Here is a 22004-nt window from a genome sequence, read left to right on the forward strand (position 1 = left end):
TCCACCTTTCTTTCCGTGACACACTCCGCCGTCTTGCTCTTTATCCTGCAGCTTTTTAATACATGACATTCATGATGAATAAAGTTAAATATTGATCTGGATTATTATAATATGATGAGTTAATGTGGTGAGTCAGTAGTCTGACCACACGAACTGGTTTGACCTCAGTCATTGGAGAGATGCTGACGCATTTTGTGTACTGCTGAACTGAATTTTTCAACTTTATTGTCTGAGAAGGGAAATTAGTTTTGCAGCAAAGGACACATTCAAAAGTTCAAAGAGGCAATACAATATAGTTGCTGGACAGACCAAAGAATCTTGCTGCGGTCCAGTGGAGATCACATATCACTAAAGTATGAACTCTTCAATATCTAAAAAAAAAAAAAAAACTGCCCTATTTAACCAAGTGATTCTTTAAATGATCATGTTAGCTTAAGGCTTTGGGAAAGTATGTGAAACTGTCCTAAAGACTATGGGAAACAAAAAAGGTGAAATATCATAAAGTCAGAGTTAGAGTAAGCCGCTGGTGATTCATAGTAAGCAGTGGTGCATTTTATTGCTTGAGGTAAAATACCTTTAAAGGCTCTGCAGTGGCTTTAACGAGCTGTCAGAATTCAAATCACTAAAGCCGGATATGTATCATAGTGAAAATACATGAAGTTTAGTAAAACTGAAACTTTGAATATTTGCATACATATGTTTGGTTTTGGAATAGTTTTCGACAAAAACAAGAAAACATTTAAGATTTTTTTTCTCTATTACCCAAGCTAACCTTTCCCTATTTCCCCAAGGTGACATTTGGCTCTCCATAAAGTTTTGCCATTAAAGCAAACAGCTGTTTTTTTCTTCTATGCAAGGTAGTCCTAAAAATTCATTAAAATATCTGAACAGCCAAGACAAGTTTACTCATCTTACTTAAAAACTAATTTGCCCCAACAATAACTTGCTCTACATCAATAATATAAAGTAATTTAAAAAATTATCTTATAATTTACTGCAATGCTTTGGGTTTTAAGTGAATGTTCTAATAAGGAATAATAATGCGTAATCACAGTAATTAGAGAGCAACATCAAAAGCACCAGAGAGCACACTATAAATACCTTATACAATAGCCCTCTGTATGCTGTAGGTTCACTGATGCCTTGCAAATGAGTGGAAAGTTATGATTCAGGGATAATAGCACATAAACTGCTCTCATCATCGTTGTGGGGCGGTCGATTGTAACTTTCTAATGGTGAATTGGGGGTCAAATGCTCTGAAAGACAGCGCTCCTCTGAGTCACCACCTTTGTCATCATCTGCATTATGGTTGTCATCGCGGCTGGTGCGCTGGCCAGAGGCACAACACCTGTAAGCGTGTTCTCCGCGCACGCAGCCCTCGCCTTTCGGTTGGGCGGTTGATGGCGATGCAGCACGACCACAGGATTTTCAGATGAAAAGGAGGCCAGGCCACCATGAGCAGGAAGTGGTTTTTTGCTCAGTCGATGCACAGAGCCGTGTTTCGGGCAGGTGTATTGCGCTCGCTTCCTTGTTGCGTGTGAAGTGTGTGTGTGTGCGCATGGTTTAGTGTGTTTGCCTGCAGCAACTGAGCAAGACACAACAAACACGTAGGCCTTGTGACTCGTTGTCCATTTATTAACCTTATTTGTTTTAAATAAGAATGTAAAGCAACTAGATTTTTATAAAAACTTGCTTTGGAAAAATGAGTATTCATATATTACCAAATTAAAAAGAGCTGTACAAACATCTCAAATATGATATTTATAACGAATGCAGAGGGGAAAACATGTATCTACAGAGAGGATAACTCTGCATAGCTCATAAATCTTACTGATATTTGCCAAAAGATGAAGTGAGGTAGAAAATTATGATTCCACATTGTCAGACGCCAGGACCCCTGACATGAGTTATACTCAGATTATATATACAGTTCAGAGTCCCTCAGAGAAAACATTAACTGGCCAATAAAAACAAACCTTTGGGGTCCGGCACGCACTTTTGACCTGCACACATGGACACATTGAAGTTGAATATATAAGGGTAGTAAACTGGGTGATTGTCTTTGATTAGCAATTTTAGCAAATAAGGAGCATGATTAGCCCACTTCAAAGGCAGTCAGAACAAAGACGTGGCTAAATTAGACTTTGAAGACCAAATGGTTCGGCCAAATAATTTTAAACTTGAAAGCATAGCAAAGTGTGTGTTTCTATAAACAGCAGAATTAGAAGAGCCAGGCTGGTATGCTGATAAATTAAGCAAAAAAGTGATCTTTAACCACAGTGTTTGGTGTTTCCCTCACTATTGCCCCAGGTATTTCCCTTTGTTCTACTGAGCCCACATTAGTCCACATGTAAAGATTTCCATAGACATTTCCATAAGAGCAACTGAAAGCCAGCTTCTCTGCTTGCACAATAAGCTTCTCATGCATCAGTTACAATGTAGGTTGTGTGGCATTAATCACTGCTCAAAGCTTCCAGTGATTCTTTCTAATCATATATTTAGGCCTAAAGACAAACAATTCATAATGCACATAGGATCTCATGAAGCAAGAGCAACTTAAGTGCTTTTTAGTCAGGACTGAACTTTAGCTAAAAGTTCACCACAGCAGACAGAAAGTCAGACAGGTAGGTTCCTTTAAAGGCTATTTTAGCCTCATTGATAACAATTGATTCCAAGAATTAAAATATAAAGCAGCAGTACAACAAAACTGGCACAATAAATAGTGAAATGGAGGGAGACAATTACAACACAACAAAATCCCTTTTAGAGCTTCCTTGCAGACAGGATTCAGCATCCGATGTCTTCCAGTCCGGTCCAGTACCTGCTGTAAGAGCATTTTCCCTCCTCATCCTCAGGAGAGTGAGATTTCAGTGCATTCAGCGAGAGAAAAGCAGGGTAGTTTGAAAACATCCTCACCTACAGTAAGCTGTTGCATATCAATTTAGTGACTATAACCAGCAGTATAATATTATTACATTTGTATATTCCATGCAGTTCACAATCCCTTAGTGTTAAGTGTCTATAGGAGATTACAGTTCAGTCCTGTCCATGATCAGTGATTCATTTTTTTTTAAATCACATTTTCCATTGACTCAAAGGATCATTCTTTATTCAGGTCTTTGCAGATGTCTTTATCTCATCATGCAGCTATGCATTTTTGCAGGTATATACCTCCTCCTCTCTCACACATGTCTGACACTCCACGTGGCAGCACCAGCGTACCTGGCAGTGGCAAGACAGGCTGGTGAGGCGCATGGCTGTGTTATAACCACGTCCGCAGCACAGACTCTGACAGCTTGTGTCTTTGGCGCACGAACGGCCACCTGTACCAGGGGAGTAGCGAGAGGGCCTGCAGAAGCTGGGGGAGTCTTCCAGGTAGACCAGGTCGGTAGTCCGGAGGCTCTGACCTTGGCGACGGGGGCTTGCGAGTTCGGTCTCCCCGGTGGCTGCGTTGGTGACGCTCAGCACTCGCACAGCAGTGTCGTATCGATACTTCAACAGGCGTCCAGTGTCGTGAAAAGGAGACAGCTGCTTCCAGCAAGTCCGTACAGCACAAGAGCCGGAGACACCATGGCACTTGCAGGTTGTTTTCAGTCCGCTCTTCACTGCCTGGGATAAGATGGGAGGTTGAGGGGGGTAGGAATTGGAGGGAAAAAGGGAAGAAATGTCAGTTCCTTCACTTTGATTCATTACCTGGCCTCTTATCTGGGAGGTCTATCTGGCAAGAGTGAGACAATTTCCTGCAGGGTGCATAGGGGGTTAGGAGTGGTGGTCCGCCAATATGTGCCTTTAGCTCACCTCAGTCAAAAATTTGACATAATGGATTGAAAGATGCTGTTCAGCATGTCATATTTCACCCCGCATTTCTCACTTGGACAGCTCTTGCTATTTTTTTTTCCTCGGTGTGTTGAAACTAGCTCTGTCGGCTTCTCTCCTGCCTCTTTCCTAAAGCCTGAGGCAGAGGTGACAAACAGGGGCGAGTGGAATCTCTCCACCCTGTTTTTAGTACATGCCTGCTCATGGAAAACATCAATAAGAATTTCTGCGCAAGAAGTGCCAAAAACATAATGCAGCATTTGGTAGTGGTGCCCCTCATTTAGGTTAATAGTTCACTGAGCTTGATGGTCAGTGATGAGAGCAATCACTCAGCCTGAGAGCTGCTGTCTTTGCAGAGGCCAGAGACAGGTCATACAGAGAGACCCAGAGGGTACTTCTAGGTACTTCTGCTCAGTTCCTCCTTTTGCAGGCATGAACCCCTCGGGGGCTTCAGAACACCATTAATGTGAGATGAGGGATGCCGACCACTTTAAGTTTTTGTTAACATGGCTCCTGGTCTCTTCTGGCCACACTGGTGTCAACTGAGGAAAACATTTAACTCAGTAAAGATTAGATAAGATAGTTGTGTTTTTCCTTTTTCTCCACATCAGCCTTGTCTAGGTGTGAGCTACAGGAGTAGGACCCTGGGGCCTGCTATTTCACAGCTACACAGTGGTGGTTATGAACATTAGGTGGATTTATGAAGAGCACAGTGATCCAGTAAGTGGAAAAAAATGCTTGCTCGTATATTAAAAAGAGGCCACGGTTATAATCGTTCTCTCTGAAATGAGACCTTTAATTTTCTGCTGGCCCGCACAGCAAGCTTTATCATGCCTGAAAACACCTGGCTCCAACCATCCCACAGCCATCTTGTCTCCTCACTACAACTGCCTCACCCTCTGCCTCTGTATTATCCGCTCGGGCCGATGACAGCACCAAATCAGAGAGCATTTATCTGGCTGGCACCATGAAAAATATAGAGGCGAGGATTACAGTTCAATAACATTTGATACTCGGGACTGCGTCAGAGGTGTAATTGTCAGGTAAAATCGCAGAACAATTAATCGAACTGAGTGTTGCTAAGGCGTACGTTTTGTCGCCTCAGGCTTCAAGGAGTAAGCTGTTTTGCTGCAGAATAATTGATGTAATATTTCTACACTCACCCGAATTCCAACGTTGATGTTGTGGGCATCCACCAGAGCCCTCAGGTCCTTGCTGACCCTCTTTTGGCCGAGGAACTTTTTGAGAAACTTGGTGCTGTATTTCAGGTTGTCACCACAGACCCCCCACTGCCACGCTTCCCGATGCTGGATCCCGGGGGAATCGTCACAAGTGCACCTCTCCATTCGACCTGAGCTGCATGCTTTGGCAAGTGCATGGGTCAGTGCTGCAGAGGACACAGCCAGCAGGAATGCAGTCTCCTTGAAAGCTGTGGCAGAGGGATCAGGGGAGGTGGAAGAAAAGAAAAAATATTTAAAGCTACATTTTTTCAAGGCTTTGGATGCAAAAGCTATTGGTGCTCTGAAACATTTGCTCTGAAAGAACAAAATTTACGACAAAATGCTTTTTGCGTCACCGATTAACCTTTTAAGCCAGAATGTTTACAGAGGACTCGATGCGTTGTCAGGGTTTACAACAACATCAGCAATTCTGCAAGTTTACTTACGTTGCAATTCCTCTCCTGACATTTCCTTTTGGTTTTGCACTGTTATTTGCTTCACCCAGAGCCATCACCATGGTATATTTTGATCCAATTAATTATTATTTTGACTAGGAAGGATTTTCCCAGATGAAAGTGGGTAATCACGCCACCCTTTTCCTCTGGGAATGGCCACTTTCCCGAGATAAAAATAACCACAGGGCTTGAGCACTCTGCACCGCACCACATTTCTTGGCTTTCTACTCCCTCATTACCTCTGTGCTGACCTGTTCATGTTCTCCCACACGCTGATATCCATATGCATAAAGCTTAGAAGATCCTAAAGGAGTTTATGTGCACAGGAGGGATTTTGAGCTATATGCAATATGGTGATCCAACGGTAGCTAATCAATAGGTGTATCAAGCCATGTAAATTATAAAGTATTCAAGTAAGCAGCTTCTCAAAAACTTTAAAAGGTTGTATCAAGTCAAGGGGTTCAGAGGAGTTACTGAGTGTTATCTTGACACATTCTTTGGTATACAGAATGACTTAGGAACATTTTTAACTTTAAATGAGATGAAGAAAATTAATTTTGTCACTGGTTTTCTCAAGCAAAATAACTTACCAAGCTTTTTTTTATATACAGGAATCATTTTCAGCACTTTGCTGCAAATAGTTGAAGCTCATGTCTCAATTGTTTATTTAGAAATGCAACAAACGACTATTAGGAACAAAACAAAGAACCTGTAAAACCTTATAAACGGGTGTATATTCAGTTTCTATCTTGTACAGCATGTAATACATCTTATTGAAAAAGTTGCTTCCCTGTGTGAGAAAGGGGCTTGTAAAATGTTGTATTGTTTGAAATAAAATAGAAAATATCAGTTTAATTATTTCGTTAAATTTGAACAAGAAACCTTATTGTTTACAAACTTTTACAGCTGTTAAACTGGTGGTAAAACGTTTACGCATAAATTTTTTTACTGGTTCATTTTTCTCATTTTCACTTTTTGATTGATGAGCTTATGTCGACAAAAACATGCCTGCAGCACTACAGGTGTGCTTATCTATAAAACATCCTGTTCTTACTGCTCAGCCATGCACTGCAGGTAAATAAAGACGAAGACATATATAATTTGTAGTTAGATAAAAGAGAATTTCCGACTTTCTCAGTGACCTTGAGCAAGAACCCAAAATTGAGGAAAGTGTTAAAGTGGCTCACCTCTTTTCAGAAGACTTCCCCGACCATCCATGCTGCAGTTCCAGCGTTCGTTTCTGAACTGATACCGACACTCAAGGAGGCTGAGGCGCACCGACTCCCGAAGCGTCTCGGCTAAGCCCGGCTCCCTGCGACAGAGTCTCTTCTGTCTCCTCGTCAGAGTCATTTGTTCGCACTGCTTCAGGTGGGCCTTTCCTGATGGAGCTTCATTGGAAAACGGAGCTGGTAAAAACACCAGAGGTTCCCGACCTGTCAGTCTAGGATTATAGAAGAGGGGGAAAAATCACATTAGAAATTGTATGTGTGTGACAAAATACACCAACACTGCGTCCACAGTAATGAAACTATTCTGTCACCACTCCAGCATATGTTGTTATTACAAATGTGTTCCCACAACGGTATTTTCTCCCTCGAAGAAAATCCAGGAATAAAACTTTTATGTTCATTTACCTTATAATACATTTGAAATTGCGAATATGGATTTTTTTTTGTTTCAGTGGAACATATTAGCGTGTACATGGACTTCGAACAGCCCTATAAAAATATAATTACGCGTGCGTAATTCAGCTAAAGCTTGTAAAGGTTGTGGCTGTGGTCACTTCTAATGATTTAAACAGAAAAGCCAAACAACCGAGATGAAATGTACAAGTAAAAGTTCATTGCCTGACCCAAAATAAGCTGCAGTGTGCGACAGAAGGATGCAGAGTGCAATGATTCGCAATAGGCAGGCGGTCCTCGGGAGCCTGGAGCGCATGATGCCGGGTTGGCGCTGTTCCTCATCTCGCTGATTCTTCAATAGAGAAAGTCCGTGCCGTTTGCTCGGCGCTTCTCTTTAAGGGGCCCCTCATGCACTCAGACCCTCAATCCGCTGCGCCAGGCGCCCTGGTCCGCTGGGAGGCAGGACTCTTAGGGGAGGGTACATCATCCTGCCGCACTGTCATTGGATTCTCTCAACATTGCTACTGTATGTTCCCTCCCACTGTAACGCCACCCAGAAGATGCAAGATCAGCTAATAATAATAATAATAATAATAATAATAATAATAATAATAATAATAATAATAATACAATTAAAACTTAATTAAAGTCGTGATTGAATCTAAAGTTTGAGTAGGACTGTCAGTTACCTGAAGCAATGAATAAACAGTAGAACTGTTCAGACATAGGGTCTATATGCATGATGATGGTTATCTAACAGCAAGCATCTGTCTGATCAAAGGGGCTCAGAAAGCAAAAAGATTTTTTCTTTGCTTAACATATAAGTTCTTATATTGTATTATTAAAGAGTATAAATTCAGTGATCCTGCAAACACACTGAAAGAAAAAAAAAAAGGATTTAAAAAAACCCCCGCATGGCTAGAAAGCAAAGGATCCGTGTCTGAAAATAGTTCTGAAATTAAAGGACAGAATCAGACACTGAAGTCTGTTATTCCAATCAAACCTATTCCATCTGGTCCCAAACAGTCGAAGGAAAAAAAAAGAAAAAGAAAAAACAGGCATGGATGGAGCCCCATCTAGAGGATTTTTGAAATAAAGAATAAATCTGGGAATACAAATGAACGTAGAGACAATAATACTAATGGTTTGGTTGTGTATCTACATTTGATTCACGTTTAAGCTAAAGAAGGAGGCATGGAGGGTTTTTTTTTTGTTAAGGCAGTCCCATCCTTTAATGGAAAAGTCTGTCAAATAATGTTGTAAATTATAGCTTAATACTCAATAATATTACTTTATCAATTTTTTATTAATTATATGATTGGATATATCCATCCAGAGGCCAACAGCAAAAGTCTTGAGTAAACCCTAATTTTTTTATATTTTGCGAGAAAAATAGGTGATGTCTGCAAACACAGGAATACAGTCTATACGGGAAAAACTGAATTTGCACAATACTGACCAGCTGAAAAGTCAATATTTGGGATGGTTGCCTTTATTCTTCAATGCAGCCTGAAATCATCATGCTGAAAAGGGAAGCTGTTGCCAACCAGACACTCCCCATAGTATTGGTTTAGAATCTGGTGATACTGAATGTATAGTTCAATCAATATTGACAAGATTCCCAATGCCACTGGCTAAAATGAAGCTCCAAATCATTGTGGAGTCTCCACTATGTTTTGTACATGCTCCTCTCCTGAACTCCTCTGTACTAATTATGATTTGAACCAAAAATGTTTAATTTGATTTTTTTTTCTCTTCAAATAAATCAATAAATCTTGAGTCCAGCTGTTGCCTGATTTGCCATACCTGAGTCTTTGTTTCCTGAATTAGATGGATCAATTATAGGATCATCTCAATCCCATCTCTCAGGTCCTGTGTCAGTCTTTGGGAGGATTTTTTCTTTTTCTGAAGGACATGACTTTCAGAAACTCTTCATCTGCCGTAGATAGTTTTTTCTTTATAGGGTTTTTTTTTTTTTTTTCAAGCCAGCCACTACTTCTTCTGTCCTCCACTTGTCTAGTTTCATCAAATTCGTTCAAGGACATCAACCCAGGTTATGTCAGATTTCTGGATAACAATCTTTTGGGAATCACCTTGTTAGTGATTGTTTATGTGTTTTCTTTGTTACTTTTTATAGATTCACCTAGAATTGTGGTAACAGATGTGCTTTTGCAACAGATTGCTAGTAACAAAGTGCCTATAGACATAGTTCAAAATTATTTATTTGCTAGGTTATTAATATAACCTTGCTACACAAAATAACTTATTATTTAAAATTTATTTAAAATGAGTGGAAAGGCAGCCAAATGTCCAAAGGAAAAAAAAAGTTTAAAGACCTCGGAAAGCCTGGAGGATTATTGCTGAAGACTGTTTTTTTAAGATACTGAAGACTTTTGCAGTCCTGCACTAAGCTTGTAATGTCACCTTCTCACCATTTGGTGAAGCAAACCCTCGATTTTAATGTTTTCAGCCGCTTCAAATCACACGAAGAAGAAAATGGTGACGAAGAAGAACACGACGTCGCCGGAAAACGCCATTTTGTTGTTGAACCGGATCGGTGGTGTAGAAGCATCGAGAAGCGCCAGTGAAGGTAACATTTTTCTTTTCATTGAATAATACTATATAGTTAAGCCTTATGAATATGTATTTCATTTGAACACAGAAGAAGGCCGCTGATGTTTAAGTCCTGCAGCTCGGTTGGTTTGAAGTTGTAGACGCTTTGAGCAGGATACTTTAAAGTTCATAAGCTGTTTCCTTAGCAGTTTAACTTTAGCACCATTGTGTTGACTTAAGAAGTTTTTGATCGCTGGGTACACACCCTTATTAAACAGTAATCAATAACTGTATTAGGCGGTGGCGTTTTTGAGCTCACTGTGATCTAAATGGCTAATATTACGCGTTATTCCGCTGGTTCTCGACCATAGCACAGTTAGCAAGCTAGCGTCAATGAGCTGTCACTTAGCGTTAACGTCACACAGCTCCAACTCACCCATAAAACCTTAAAGGAGATTAAAATAATTTCTTTTCTACTGCTTGGTGGCTTAAAGTTGCCACCAGCGCCATTTAAATTGCACCAGAGCACTGAAACTGAAATTTGTGTTTATTTATTTTTTGTTAATCAAAACGTTTCGTCTTACGGGGGTTGAGCGGCTGACCAAACTGAGGGACAGGTTTGAAACACAGAGTTAAGTAATAATAGTCAGTGGTTTAAAGACACTTTTAAGAGTTTTTGTCACCCAAAGGTTCCCAAAAAACCCCAAAAAACTTCGCAGAAACAGTCGCACCTCTTTCATTGAATGGAAGGATGGGTGGCGCTTCACCTCTGTGATCCTGTCAGTCCTGTTTACTCAAAGAACTGCTTTACACCTACTGAACATCACTTCCTCATTCCTCGGACCAAAAGCATGATGTTTGAGGATTTATAGGAAGCTGAATGCACTGCTGCTTCCCATGAGGTTCTTGGAAAGGTCACAGCACAGTAACTGGACCATTTTGGATAGAGTGAGTTGTGAAATTTTCAAACTCATCTTTTTTTCCTCTTTTTTTTTTAAAGTGGTGACGTCACTCTCCCACCCAGCAGTGACCATCCCTCCTTAGTTCGCCTAATTTGCTGCAAACTAAGCAACTTTGTCACTAGACTTGGTGACTTTTAATACCCCGTTAGCTGTCTTTTCCTGGCTCATAATGACCCTGTGTGGGTTTGAGTAAGCTCAAGAGCATGGTTAGTCCACTTGTAGTAATGGTGATGAGTCTGTCTTCGATCACTTAACAGAAATTTGTCAAATTTCCTGCTATTTATGACTAATTGATTGAAAAGGTGTATTTAAGTAATGCACTGCTTTAAAAAATGGAAAACCTTGCCTTCTAAGCAACCAGTAAAGCACATATAGACAGTGCTCCTCTGTGAGGGAGGATCAAACTTTCTTGCAGAATCCAAGTGAAGTGCACTTCTGCACTTTGTAACTTTATCCCAGAGTTTACATGTAAACACAGACATTTTTTGCGGTTATAAAATTAAGCACAAGTCACCAGCCTTTTAACGTTAATGCTGCTTGCAGGGGTGTGTATGTGCATCATGTGCTCAACCCAAGAACCACACCTACCTTTAAACTACCAAAAGTGACCAGGTATGAGTCAGCGTCTCAACACAAAGTCTAGAGTTGATGTATGAAAACGGTTTTGACAGTAGGCATCAATTGATACTGAACTCCCTTAGGGCCATAATTATTCATTTCATTAACATTACAAGACTCGAGTGTGCATTAACTGGCCTAATATAGAGCTGGAAAAAATGTTACTTTCATCTATTTTTATAAGATTCTGTTCCATTGCTAATTTTTCTTTCAGCAATAATTACTTACTGTAGGATAATAATTAATATTTTTTCCCACAGTATTTTTAAATAAACTAATCTTTAATATTTTTTTCAGTCTTTCAGCTCTTCAAAAAACCTTCAGTCTTTGAATGATTAGCTAACACTGTAATGTTACATAACAGAGAAAAGACAAATATTGACCTCTGATGTGATACCGTAAAGCTGTCTTGTTTCCTGAAAGGCTGCTTGCTGATTCCAGTATGTTATTCTACCTCTAATATTTGTTTTTCTCAGTTCATAATAGCTTAGGAGATCCTATTATCTTTCCTTTTTTATTATTATTTTTCTCCCCAAACATGCATATTAATATTTTGAAATTTAAAATTTTAGTGCTCATCTCAAAAAGCACTTTAATTTGTTGATGAAATCGATCACTTTTTATAGTGTCCCTAAATATCGGTTTTCTAAACATAATTAATGCTTTCTGTTTGTGAAACTGAGAGTGGGATGCATCCCAGAGCTCAATGCTGAAAAGATAACAGTAAATTTAGTTGGCAGTAAATCCACATATTCCAAATCTCTCTGTTAAATCGGTCCTTTTCTTTTCCTCACGCTGGAGGCCGATGCATTAATGTCGCGGTGAGCTTGTAACACTCGATTCTGGTGTTTTGTTTTGGGGGGTTTTCTTGTTTTTAGACTACCGCTATTTTTATCAAGCCTCAGGCATGCAAAAAGTCGGTGTTTATCGTGTGCATTCAGTGGGCGTTTTGAGGAAGTTTTTTTGGCACTGTTAAATTCGCGTCTTGGGTTTACCACATTCTTGCCAGATGATCAGCAGGAGCTGCTGGTCTCAAGTACATGTTGTAGCTGTGAAATGACTACAAAATACTGTTCACGCTTACAGTCAACAAACGGCGTACATTTGACCAAACGGAAGTGCTCATATTAATCCAGCTGTTGCCACTGGCCACATTATAACTCAAGTTTTACTTGCGCTGTATGCTCACATGTATGCTGTGATTACAGCTTGCAGTAGTGTAAAGACAATGATGGGCATTTACTGTCTTTCTTTTCTAAAGAAAAACTGTAATGGCAATTTATTACATCTAGTGACACAACATGAGTCAAATATAATAACAGAAGTAAACCTATGGTAGTGTTTTCAATGGAATATAATTGCTTAGCACTTTAGTTCCACAGTAACAAAAGGAACTTAACTTTAAAGTAACTCTTCAGTTGAATTTGAACATTATTTTTATTTGTATGTTGTATGTATTTGTATATGTATGGTACAGCTTTTTAGCAAGTTGGTTAAAGCGCTGCTTTTCCACCATGTAACCTTATTGGCAGGTTTCATCCACTGTTTGTTTCCTGTCATACAGAGTCTGTCAAGCCAGTGCTGCAGTAGTGGTGCTGTAGAAGGTGTAAGTGTTCACCTTTTTAGCCAATAACCCGTGAGTGACACATGTCTCTCGCTTTCAGATATGTCTGGGCTTGTTGTTGTGCATACTTAGGAATGTAAACACATGGTACATGAGATCTTTTTTTTTCTTTTTTTATCTCTCCCTTTTTTTTTTTATAGCACATAAAAATGTAAATAGAGTGCACAGCCCTAAGCCTGGTGTTTTCAAAGCTACTGAGTGGTCGTCCTGTGTTCTGCCTGCTGGACGCTACACAGTGCTCTTGGCTGTGTCATTTCCAAAGTGAGAACACAGCAGATGCTCACAAGCTCCAGCTTTATGCTACATGTGAGAAATAACAACTTTGGGGAGTGTCTCACCGTGATCTGACTTTTTCAGTAGTTTGTGTGAAAACAACTTAAGCCTCCCTTTTTTAAAAAATTGTATTTTATTTTTTTCAAGGGAAAAACTTAATTTTACTGACTAGAAATACTAGAATTTAACACTAAACTGCACTGATTAGAACAGGTGTGATCCGTACAACTTTCCACCCTGCTGGTTAAGAACATTTTGGCTTCTTGCAACTCTTGTATTTCTTCTCCCAGCTATTAAAGTGACCTTTAATTTTTTAGGTGATTAATCCTATACATACCCTTATCCAGTATATATCATTTATCCCTATTAAAGGTATAAAAATGGTATTTAAAAAAAGGTATAAAAATGGATCTCATCCAAGTTTACACCAAATAAACTGCTGAGCAGCACAAGTTGGTTTGTTCTGTCTCATAGTCGTCATGAAACGTTTTGTAAAAGCCCTAAATCAAGAAGCAGGGTTTATGAGGAATAAAATAAATTTTTGGTAAAAAATTATTTAAGCTGCAAATTTACTTTATGAAAACAATATCTAGTAAGGGTGTATGGTTTCCTGTATGGTTTGGGTAAAGAGTAAGTTTACAGGTTAATGTTTCGATGACATATTATTTTTCAAACAGTATCAAATCTATGTGCTTACACCTGTGCCTCAGACTTTGAAGATGAGACCACAATTTATGAGAAAAAGCAGAATTTCTGGCATTTCAAAAGGATTAAAATAAAAATGTTTTCCCTCTTCATCTGTATGTAGTGAAACCTCACCTCAGTAGTTCATCTGATCAGGTCATCTAACTAGGTTAAAAATGTGCTGTGCGACATTTCACTAAACTATATTAGCTAAATGAAATCTCTTCCGTCTTTTCTAAGTAGTTAACCAATTACTCCTTTGTTATTAAGACAACCTCTGTCAGCTTATTAAGTGTAATGCTTTGTACTGGTTCTTGTTTACCTTAGCCACAAGCTTGTTGGATACCCAGGACAAGCAGCACTGCCACTATGGCCTCTGTTTAACTTGGGAGGTGTGTTTTGCAGCAGCCGTTTACTTGAAGGGCAAATATTGTTTCATTTTAGGGCCAGGAGGATGTTACAGAAGTGCTTTTTACGGTCATTAACACTGACACAATAAGGAATATAGGGAACAATAATAATGACACTTTCCTGCATGAGATTCTTGTAAGCAAGTAAAATTTTATTTATATAGCACATTTCTAGATAAAAAGATCACAGTGCTTCACAAGGTATAAAACAAGATCTCAGGGATCTACTGGGGACATAGGGCTGTAAAAGTTCAATGATGTAGGCTGGTGCTTGTCCTTGAAGAGCTTTAAATGTCAGAACCAGTATCTTAAAATGGACTCTTAATTCAACGGGGAGCCAGCGCAACTGTATAAGCAACGATGTTACATGAGAGTACTTAGTAGGGGTGCAACGATACACAAAATTCACGGTTCGGTTCGATACTTTGGTGTCACGGTTCGATATTTTTTCGATACAAAAAAATGTTCGTGCATTTTTAATTTGTCATTTATTAAAATTATAAATATATATTTTAACTCAAAAGTACAGTTTTTAAATTTAACCCTAACCCTTGTGCGTGTTTTTTATTTTGACAGCGAATGCGCACCTGCGGACCACTTATGTGCAGCCCTGGTTATTTAGCTCATCATATTGCAGCCACAGAAATTCTTTTGTCCATGAAACCATAAAGCTGCACTTTCTTTTTGCCTTATAGTCTGATTTGTCATAACTTCTCCGTTTTGTGGTAAGCTTTTCTTTGGCTGTCACTTCTTCACCCTGACCTGTCTTATTTGGCTCAGCAGAACTGAAATGCTTTTACATGCGCACTCACATAAGCTCAGCGATTCTCTGCGCGATCAACCTCTCACATGTTTAAGCTGCGGGAGATTTCACTTGTCATGTTTGCATAGTAAGCTAACGATTAATAAGACAATGTCAGAGGAATTGGTGCACAAATTATCATCACTCACAGATCAGTGCTGTCGCTCTCTATACACAGTTCGCACGATTGCAAAGTGAAAGCAAAAAAACAAGCGCAAATTCAAACACGACTTCAATATGTCACATATTGACAGTGGCTCACCGATGCCAATGACATAATTACCCAGCTACATTTCTGAAAGAATGCAAAAGCATTGACATATATTTTTCCTACAATAGCCCGACGGGCAGGGAAGAGATAGAATTTTGGTAGCCCGACTGAAAAAATCGCTAGCTCCGGGACGTCGGGCTAGCGATATTGCAAGCCCTGTATCTGATTGAGGAATCACTCATCTTTGGAAAAGAGAGTTTATTACAGAGAAATGGCTCTTTCCAAAATAAAAGCTATACTATCCGCTTCTTCTGGGCTATATTCTCAGCAGCATAAGGAGAATCATGTGCTAACAGCTGTCTAAATGACTCGGGTAAAGTTTGTAGCATGCATGCTTGTTGTTTTTGTCTGCTTCCACTTGTCTTTGCACTAGGATGATGTCAGCGTAAATGTGCAGTCATATTCGTTGTGTTCCCACTAGTGCTTTCAGGTTAATCTCGTTGAAATGACCTTAACGCCACAACACGGCAAATCTCCGTTAACGAGCTACCGCCGATCGCTCCGTGCATGGGGCTAGACGGCCAACACGTTAACGAGCTAACTGCGCTAACACGCTAGCTCCCACCCATGTAATTGAGCATTGCATGGCACATCCAACATACTGTTTTACTTTAGTCCATGACTCGCTTACCTTCAGGGTCATACGTCACATGAAAACCAAAATAATTCCAAACGCCAGATCTGAATGAGGGTCAATTTGCCTGTTGCAAGGAGAGCTTAACTTCTGTCTCGCTAGCTTGACCTGCGCTCTTCCTTCTGACTGTTGAGCGCTCAGTGGATCTGCGCTGGACAGTGCAGCCTAGGCGGAGTAGTCGAACACAGATTCACTGAGCGCTCAACACAGACAGCATCGTCAGAAGGAAAATTGATAAAATAAATTACAAATGTTGTATTGTTCGATACATATGCGTACCGAACCGAAAGCACTGTATCAAACGATTCAATATCGATACGAATATCGTTGCACCCCTAGTATTTAGATGTTTTTGTCAGAAGCCTTGCTGCAGCATTTTGGACAATCTGCAGACGCTTCAGGGAGTTTTTGTTTAGACATGTAAACAGTGGATTACAGTAGTCCAATCGTGATGAAATGAATGCACGAATAACAATCTCCAGTTCAGTATGAGATACTATAGGGCTCAGTTTAGAAATGTTTCTTAAATGATAGAAGCATGACCGAACCAGAGATTTGACGTGGACATTCAGGGTAATAGCAGAACCAAAGGTTACTCCTAGGTTCCTGATAGATGATTTCACAAATGTTGAAAGAGGACCAAGAGCATTCATTATGTTAGGTACATGTCTGTCTGGAGCACATACAAGGACTTCAGTCTTTTCTTCATTAAGTTGGAGGAAGTTGTCAGCCATCCAACCTTAGATGGTTTCTAAGCACACATTTAGAATCTGCAGCTTAGAAACATCTTCAGGTTTAAAAGACACATATATCTGGATGTCGTCTGCATAGCAGTGGTAGCGAATGTCCTCAAAGGGGCTCAAAATGTAGAAACTTAACATCACCCTCTGATTAGGTTTGTTTGTGGCGACTAATTTCTAAGTTCACTTAACAAGGGGAAATCAGTTGGACTAAATGACTAATTTAAAACAAGAAAAACTTGGATATCAAATTAATTTGAGAACCGTTTATAGGACAATGCCAAAAACTCTCGAAACAAAAGCATTTGAAACCATTAATCGCATTCTTCAGTAGGGAATCGAGCCACTTAACTGTGCAGCACTTTATATCATGGTTTCCAAATGTTGCACGTTTCTTCCGCGTTTATCCACGATCTTATTCTTTCACTTTTAAAATAACCAACAATAATTATTAAAAAGAATTAACAAAAAGACTCTGCCTAGACTAACAGATTCATGGTGTTTCTGATCAACGATGGTCCATCTTGTGGCAGATGGTTGCATAACGTTGCGCAACAATTTACCAGCATTTGGCGTCAGTGGAAACGTTTAATAATTGGATTAAATGACTAGAACGTCTGGCACGACTGACAGCAGCAACGGTTAATTGACTAGTTTCGCACATTCCTACTTCTGATGTCAGCACTTCAGCTGTGTTTGTGAAATTGCTTTTAGTTTGGTATCACATTATCAGAGACCTTGCAAACTGACAGTTTCTCCTCCTGCAGGTGAGACAAGATGGGAAATTTTGCTAGCCTTTTTAGTAAATTGTTTGGAAAGAAGGAGATGAGGATCCTGATGGTAGGACTGGATGCTGCTGGAAAGACCACCATCTTGTACAAGCTCAAACTGGGAGAAATTGTTACCACAATCCCTACCATTGGTGAGTCATCCCCCACATTGTAATGAGAATTTCATTGCTTGATACAAAACATTGAAATTTTGGCATTAAAAAAAGAAAAAAAGGCAACACACGGTTGAAACTTGTTTAAACCTTCCATCTCTCACTTTAGGTTTTAACGTTGAGACGGTAGAATACAAAAACATCAGTTTTACAGTGTGGGATGTCGGCGGTCAGGACAAGATCAGGCCGCTTTGGAGGCATTACTTCCAAAACACACAAGGTGAGATAACTTATATCTTTTCCATTTTGGTGTATAAGAATTAGTTCATGGTTGCCCTCAAAACTGACCCTTTTTACTTTACTTTCAGGCCTCATCTTTGTAGTGGACAGTAATGACAGAGAGCGAGTGGGTGAGGCGAAGGAGGAGCTGATGCGAATGCTGGCTGAGGATGAGCTGAGAGATGCCGTGTTGCTCGTGTTTGCAAATAAACAGGTGAATTTGTGTTTGAGAAGTCAAAGAAGTCACCATATTTAACCCCCTTTCAGATGAAACTGTGCAGGATATTCAGAATTCATTACTAGAAATTACAGTTGTACTTGTATCAGGTGAAGGTTATTGTATTTATTTGAATACATCTTAATTTAAAATCACTCGAAGGTAAAAACTACACATCTGGCTGCATTACCTCACAACTACTTGCAAAAAATATATAAGATGTAAACATCTTATACATTTTTGAAATGTAAGGTCAATAATGATACAGTTCGTGGTTTCAACTCTCCTTTTTTTACTTCAAAATAAAAGCAAAGGCAAATTATTCGAGGTAACCTATCCAGGGGACGCTTGTTATTAACGGTTAATTTCTGCACCTGTAGGACCTGCCCAACGCCATGAATGCAGCTGAGCTTACAGACAAACTGGCCCTGCACTCCCTGCGTCACCGTAACTGGTATATCCAGGCCACATGTGCTACTACTGGAGACGGTCTCTACGAGGGTCTGGACTGGCTTTCAAGCCAGTTAAGGAACGCAAAATGATCAATCACTGCCAGCTCTGTGCGGTGTTTTGGGAGATTGCACTGGTCCTGGTCTCACGCTCTCCTCTTTTTTTTCCCCTCTCTATTTTTTCTGAAGCGTCGGGCCTTTTGGCTAGTGCTCCCCTGCATTTGTACTGTATGTGTGTGTTTGAGTATTTTTGGATGAACGGACGAACGACTGTGCATGTACGTGTGAGCTAAGTCGGAGCAGCCCTGCTGTGCCTTGAACACAGTTAGCTCTCAAGACATCTCATTCCTCCAGTGTCAGCACATCCAGAGGCACTGGTTCCCACAAAACAGAGAACAACACAACATTATTGCTGTGGGTCATCTGTCAAGAATGTTTAGAATCACAAAAACCAAAAGGTAACAACAATTAGGTTTTTACATCAGCCTGTCATATTAGAATTAAGACCATTTTCACAACTGTTTTTTTTCTCCTCTCAACCTTGCAAGATGCACTGTGCTATGTAACTAGTGTCATTTTTGGTAAAATAAAGTATAATGTGTTACATCCTGGAATAGTTCATGTTCTTTTGAAAATTATGCATTTTGACATTTTTAGGGACTGGATAAAGTTACATTAAAAAAATCTTTTAATTCCATAAACGTGTAGATCCTGTTGATAATCAGATTGTAATCGGAGTCGGTGTGTCTGTGAATCTTCCACATTAACTTCCTTAGATTTTACAAAATTCAGGTCACATCATTTTGCTTCTGATAGTTATCTGTTATTGCGTCTGTCTTTTCATGGGGTCTTAAGTTTTTTTTGCAGAGGATTAGAAGAAGCATCATCACTGGGTCTACAAAAGGCAATAAATGTTGCATGTTTACATGTGTGGAGGAGAGTGTTGTAGCTACTAGGTCATTGGTGGATGTGTGTGGGTTTCATATACTCCCCACTCATTGGAACAACAAGGCCTTTTTTAGAGTTGCTCCCACTCTGGCTTTTTATTTACTGGTAGATTTATTTTCTCTTGTATGTAGCTCCTTGGTTTAGGGTCTCTTTTCTATTATATTTTCTTTTGTTAGTCTTTATCCACGCATGGCCTGGTGTGGGTTTTTATTTTGTTGCTCTCGGGACCAGTTGGTTGGTTTCAGGAAGGGTTCATTGTGTTTGGTTCAGCACGAGGTCACCAGAGGGGACGCGCATATGCTCTAGACCACATTGTCAGCACTGTGACAGACGGTACATTTGTACGACAAGTGTATCAGTCAGTTCTGTAAATGCTTTCTTAATGCTTCAGTGTTTTCTCTGCATGTAGCTGAGGTGCTTCTCTTGGTGTCATTTACGTCACATCGGGCCATTTGCACAACCTCATCAGCTTGCACAACACAGGACTGTGCGAAGACGGCAGTTTATCTCTCAGCTGTTACAGAGAACCCGTACACAAATACGCTCCCAATTGCTCATACCAGCAGACAGCTGAAGTGTCCCAGTAACACTGTTACAGCAGTTCAACCAGTGACATCATCTTTTCCCTTACACCCACTAATTCTAAAGGATCCCACATTTAGAAAGAAACCAATCACCCCCACATTCCTTACTGAGTTAAGACAACTCTAAGGTCATACCTACTGACCTCAAAAGGGAAAATTAATGTTCCCTTTTTGTTTTTCTAAAACTGGACTCCTTTTTTTTTTTTTTTTTTTTTTAAAATAAAGTTTGCTTAAATGAATGACTAACCTTTGAGCTTTCTTCATCCTATGTATCATTTACTAAACAGCAAGAAATACAGATGTGTGTGTGCGTGTGTATATATATATATAAAAAAAAAAACCTGTAAGAAAATGTATTTTAATGTCATCCACCTGCTCTTGTTCAGATGTGAAGCTTTAATTTTCGTTTCTGTGAAAATTACATGGTACGTGCATATGTATTTCTTAATTACCTTTTATGCTTTTATTTTTTTTTTTAAACCCATCTTGTAACGTCTGATAAATGCACTATAATAAAGAGATCTCTATTGTAAGTCTTTCTTCTTGACTTCTTTTTTTTTTTTTTTTTTTTTACAAATCAAGTCGGTGTGATTAAATTCTTCAAAAGCTGCAATGTCACATTTAATATTGCATTAAAAACTGATTAAATAACCTAGTTGACATAGTCAGCACAATATGAACTTTAGTCAAAATCGCAGGCATAGTTTGGGTTATAATAGCTTGTTGCTGAAATATTTATGGCCTTAATCATTTCTATTCATGGTGATGTCAAGAACTGTAATTCTTTTTGAGTCCCATTTTAATTAGGTGTGTCAACTGCTCGTTAACACAAATGCTAAGTAGCCTCACTCTACCAATGTTCAGATGGTAGGGTCAGAATTTGGTGCAAACAACATGAAAGCAATGATCCATGCTGCCTTGAATCAATGGTTTTAGACTACTGGTGGCACAGCGGTGTATGATGAAAATTGTTGACCACACTGTCCTATCATATCAAACTGGCTCCTTGACCATGACGATGCCAGTGTCCGCAGATGGCCTCCACAGTCACCAGATCTCAATCCAACCAAATCTTTGGGGCGTGGTGAAAAAGGCATATTTGCATCACAGATGCTCTCGTGTCAGTATGGACAAAAATCTCTTAGAAACATTTCAGGAGACGTGTTGAATCTATTCCATGAAGAATTAAGGTAGTTCTGAAGGTTAAAAAATAAACAGGGGTCCATCCTTGGACTAGCAAGGAGTACCTAATAAACTGGTTAGTGCACAATTTTCAAGATTAAATTGAAACGTAGTCTTGCAGTTCCTTGATATCAACGCTGGAGGGCACACTTACAACACCATATCACTAACCTGTTAAAGCTCCTGTTAGTTACTTCAAAAACAAAGGAGGAAAAAGTATTCAGGGCAGTATGATTCATGCTCCTGCTGGAATGATATAAATATCTTTATGGTATGGAAATTAGACCTTTGTTATTTAATTTTTTTTAAATATTTCTATTTTTTATGAATACAAATATGAGTGTAAAAAAACACACTAAAACCTAACTAACCACACTAATGCATGTAATTGACACATGTCAATTACATGCATATGAGGGAAACTAATGACCCACCTACCCAGATCAGACATTAATCACATATTCTGACAATAACAGAAATTATTTTTAAACACGCCAAACTGTCACAGGCTTAATTTCAGCTTGCTGAGTATGGCATAATGAAGACCAATGTTCACTGCAGGACAGACAGCACCAGTGAAGACGAGGATGTATTCCTTACAGTCGGAGAGCCAGCAGACCACTGTTCACCCTCCTTTTCCACTCCATCTGAAATTCAGGTGGCCAATTCTCCATAGAGTTGTTACCTTGGAAACAGCACCTTATAGAGAGCAACTGAGAAACACGGGAAAAGGAGCGCGGGAGACCAGACACGGACTGTGATCCAGGTTTTCATTTAG

General features: G+C 39.5%; 2 protein-coding genes across 3 annotated transcripts; one reads left to right on the top strand and one right to left on the bottom strand.

Moving 5' to 3' along the window:
* Positions 1-2616: 2616 nt before the first annotated feature.
* wnt9b (wingless-type MMTV integration site family, member 9B) lies at positions 2617-10464 on the bottom strand. 2 transcript variants are annotated; one of them, XM_085454674.1, is made up of 4 exons: positions 10398-10464; positions 6679-6932; positions 4980-5245; positions 2617-3609 (listed from the first exon to the last, which is right to left on the bottom strand). In XM_085454674.1, exons 2-4 carry the CDS (start codon positions 6839-6841, stop codon positions 3148-3150), a joined length of 891 nt encoding a protein of 296 aa, XP_085310800.1. In that variant the 5' UTR covers positions 6842-6932; positions 10398-10464; the 3' UTR covers positions 2617-3147. The 2 variants fall into 2 exon arrangements, with proteins under 2 accessions (XP_085310800.1, XP_085310798.1); XM_085454672.1 differs by lacking the exon at positions 10398-10464 and adding an exon at positions 7344-7538.
* arf2a (ARF GTPase 2a) lies at positions 9623-19244 on the top strand. The gene is made up of 5 exons (XM_085454675.1): positions 9623-9703; positions 17452-17606; positions 17737-17847; positions 17936-18060; positions 18444-19244. The coding sequence occupies exons 2-5, from the start codon at positions 17462-17464 to the stop codon at positions 18603-18605; spliced, it is 543 nt and encodes a 180-aa protein (XP_085310801.1). The 5' UTR covers positions 9623-9703; positions 17452-17461; the 3' UTR covers positions 18606-19244.
* The last annotated feature ends 2760 nt before the right edge of the window (positions 19245-22004 follow it).

Source organism: Copadichromis virginalis, linkage group LG4 (genome assembly GCF_057382275.1).
Source record: "Copadichromis virginalis isolate Kocher_CV1m ecotype Utaka linkage group LG4, C_Virginalis_male_GT1.1, whole genome shotgun sequence".
Lineage (NCBI taxonomy): Eukaryota > Metazoa > Chordata > Actinopteri > Cichliformes > Cichlidae > Copadichromis > Copadichromis virginalis.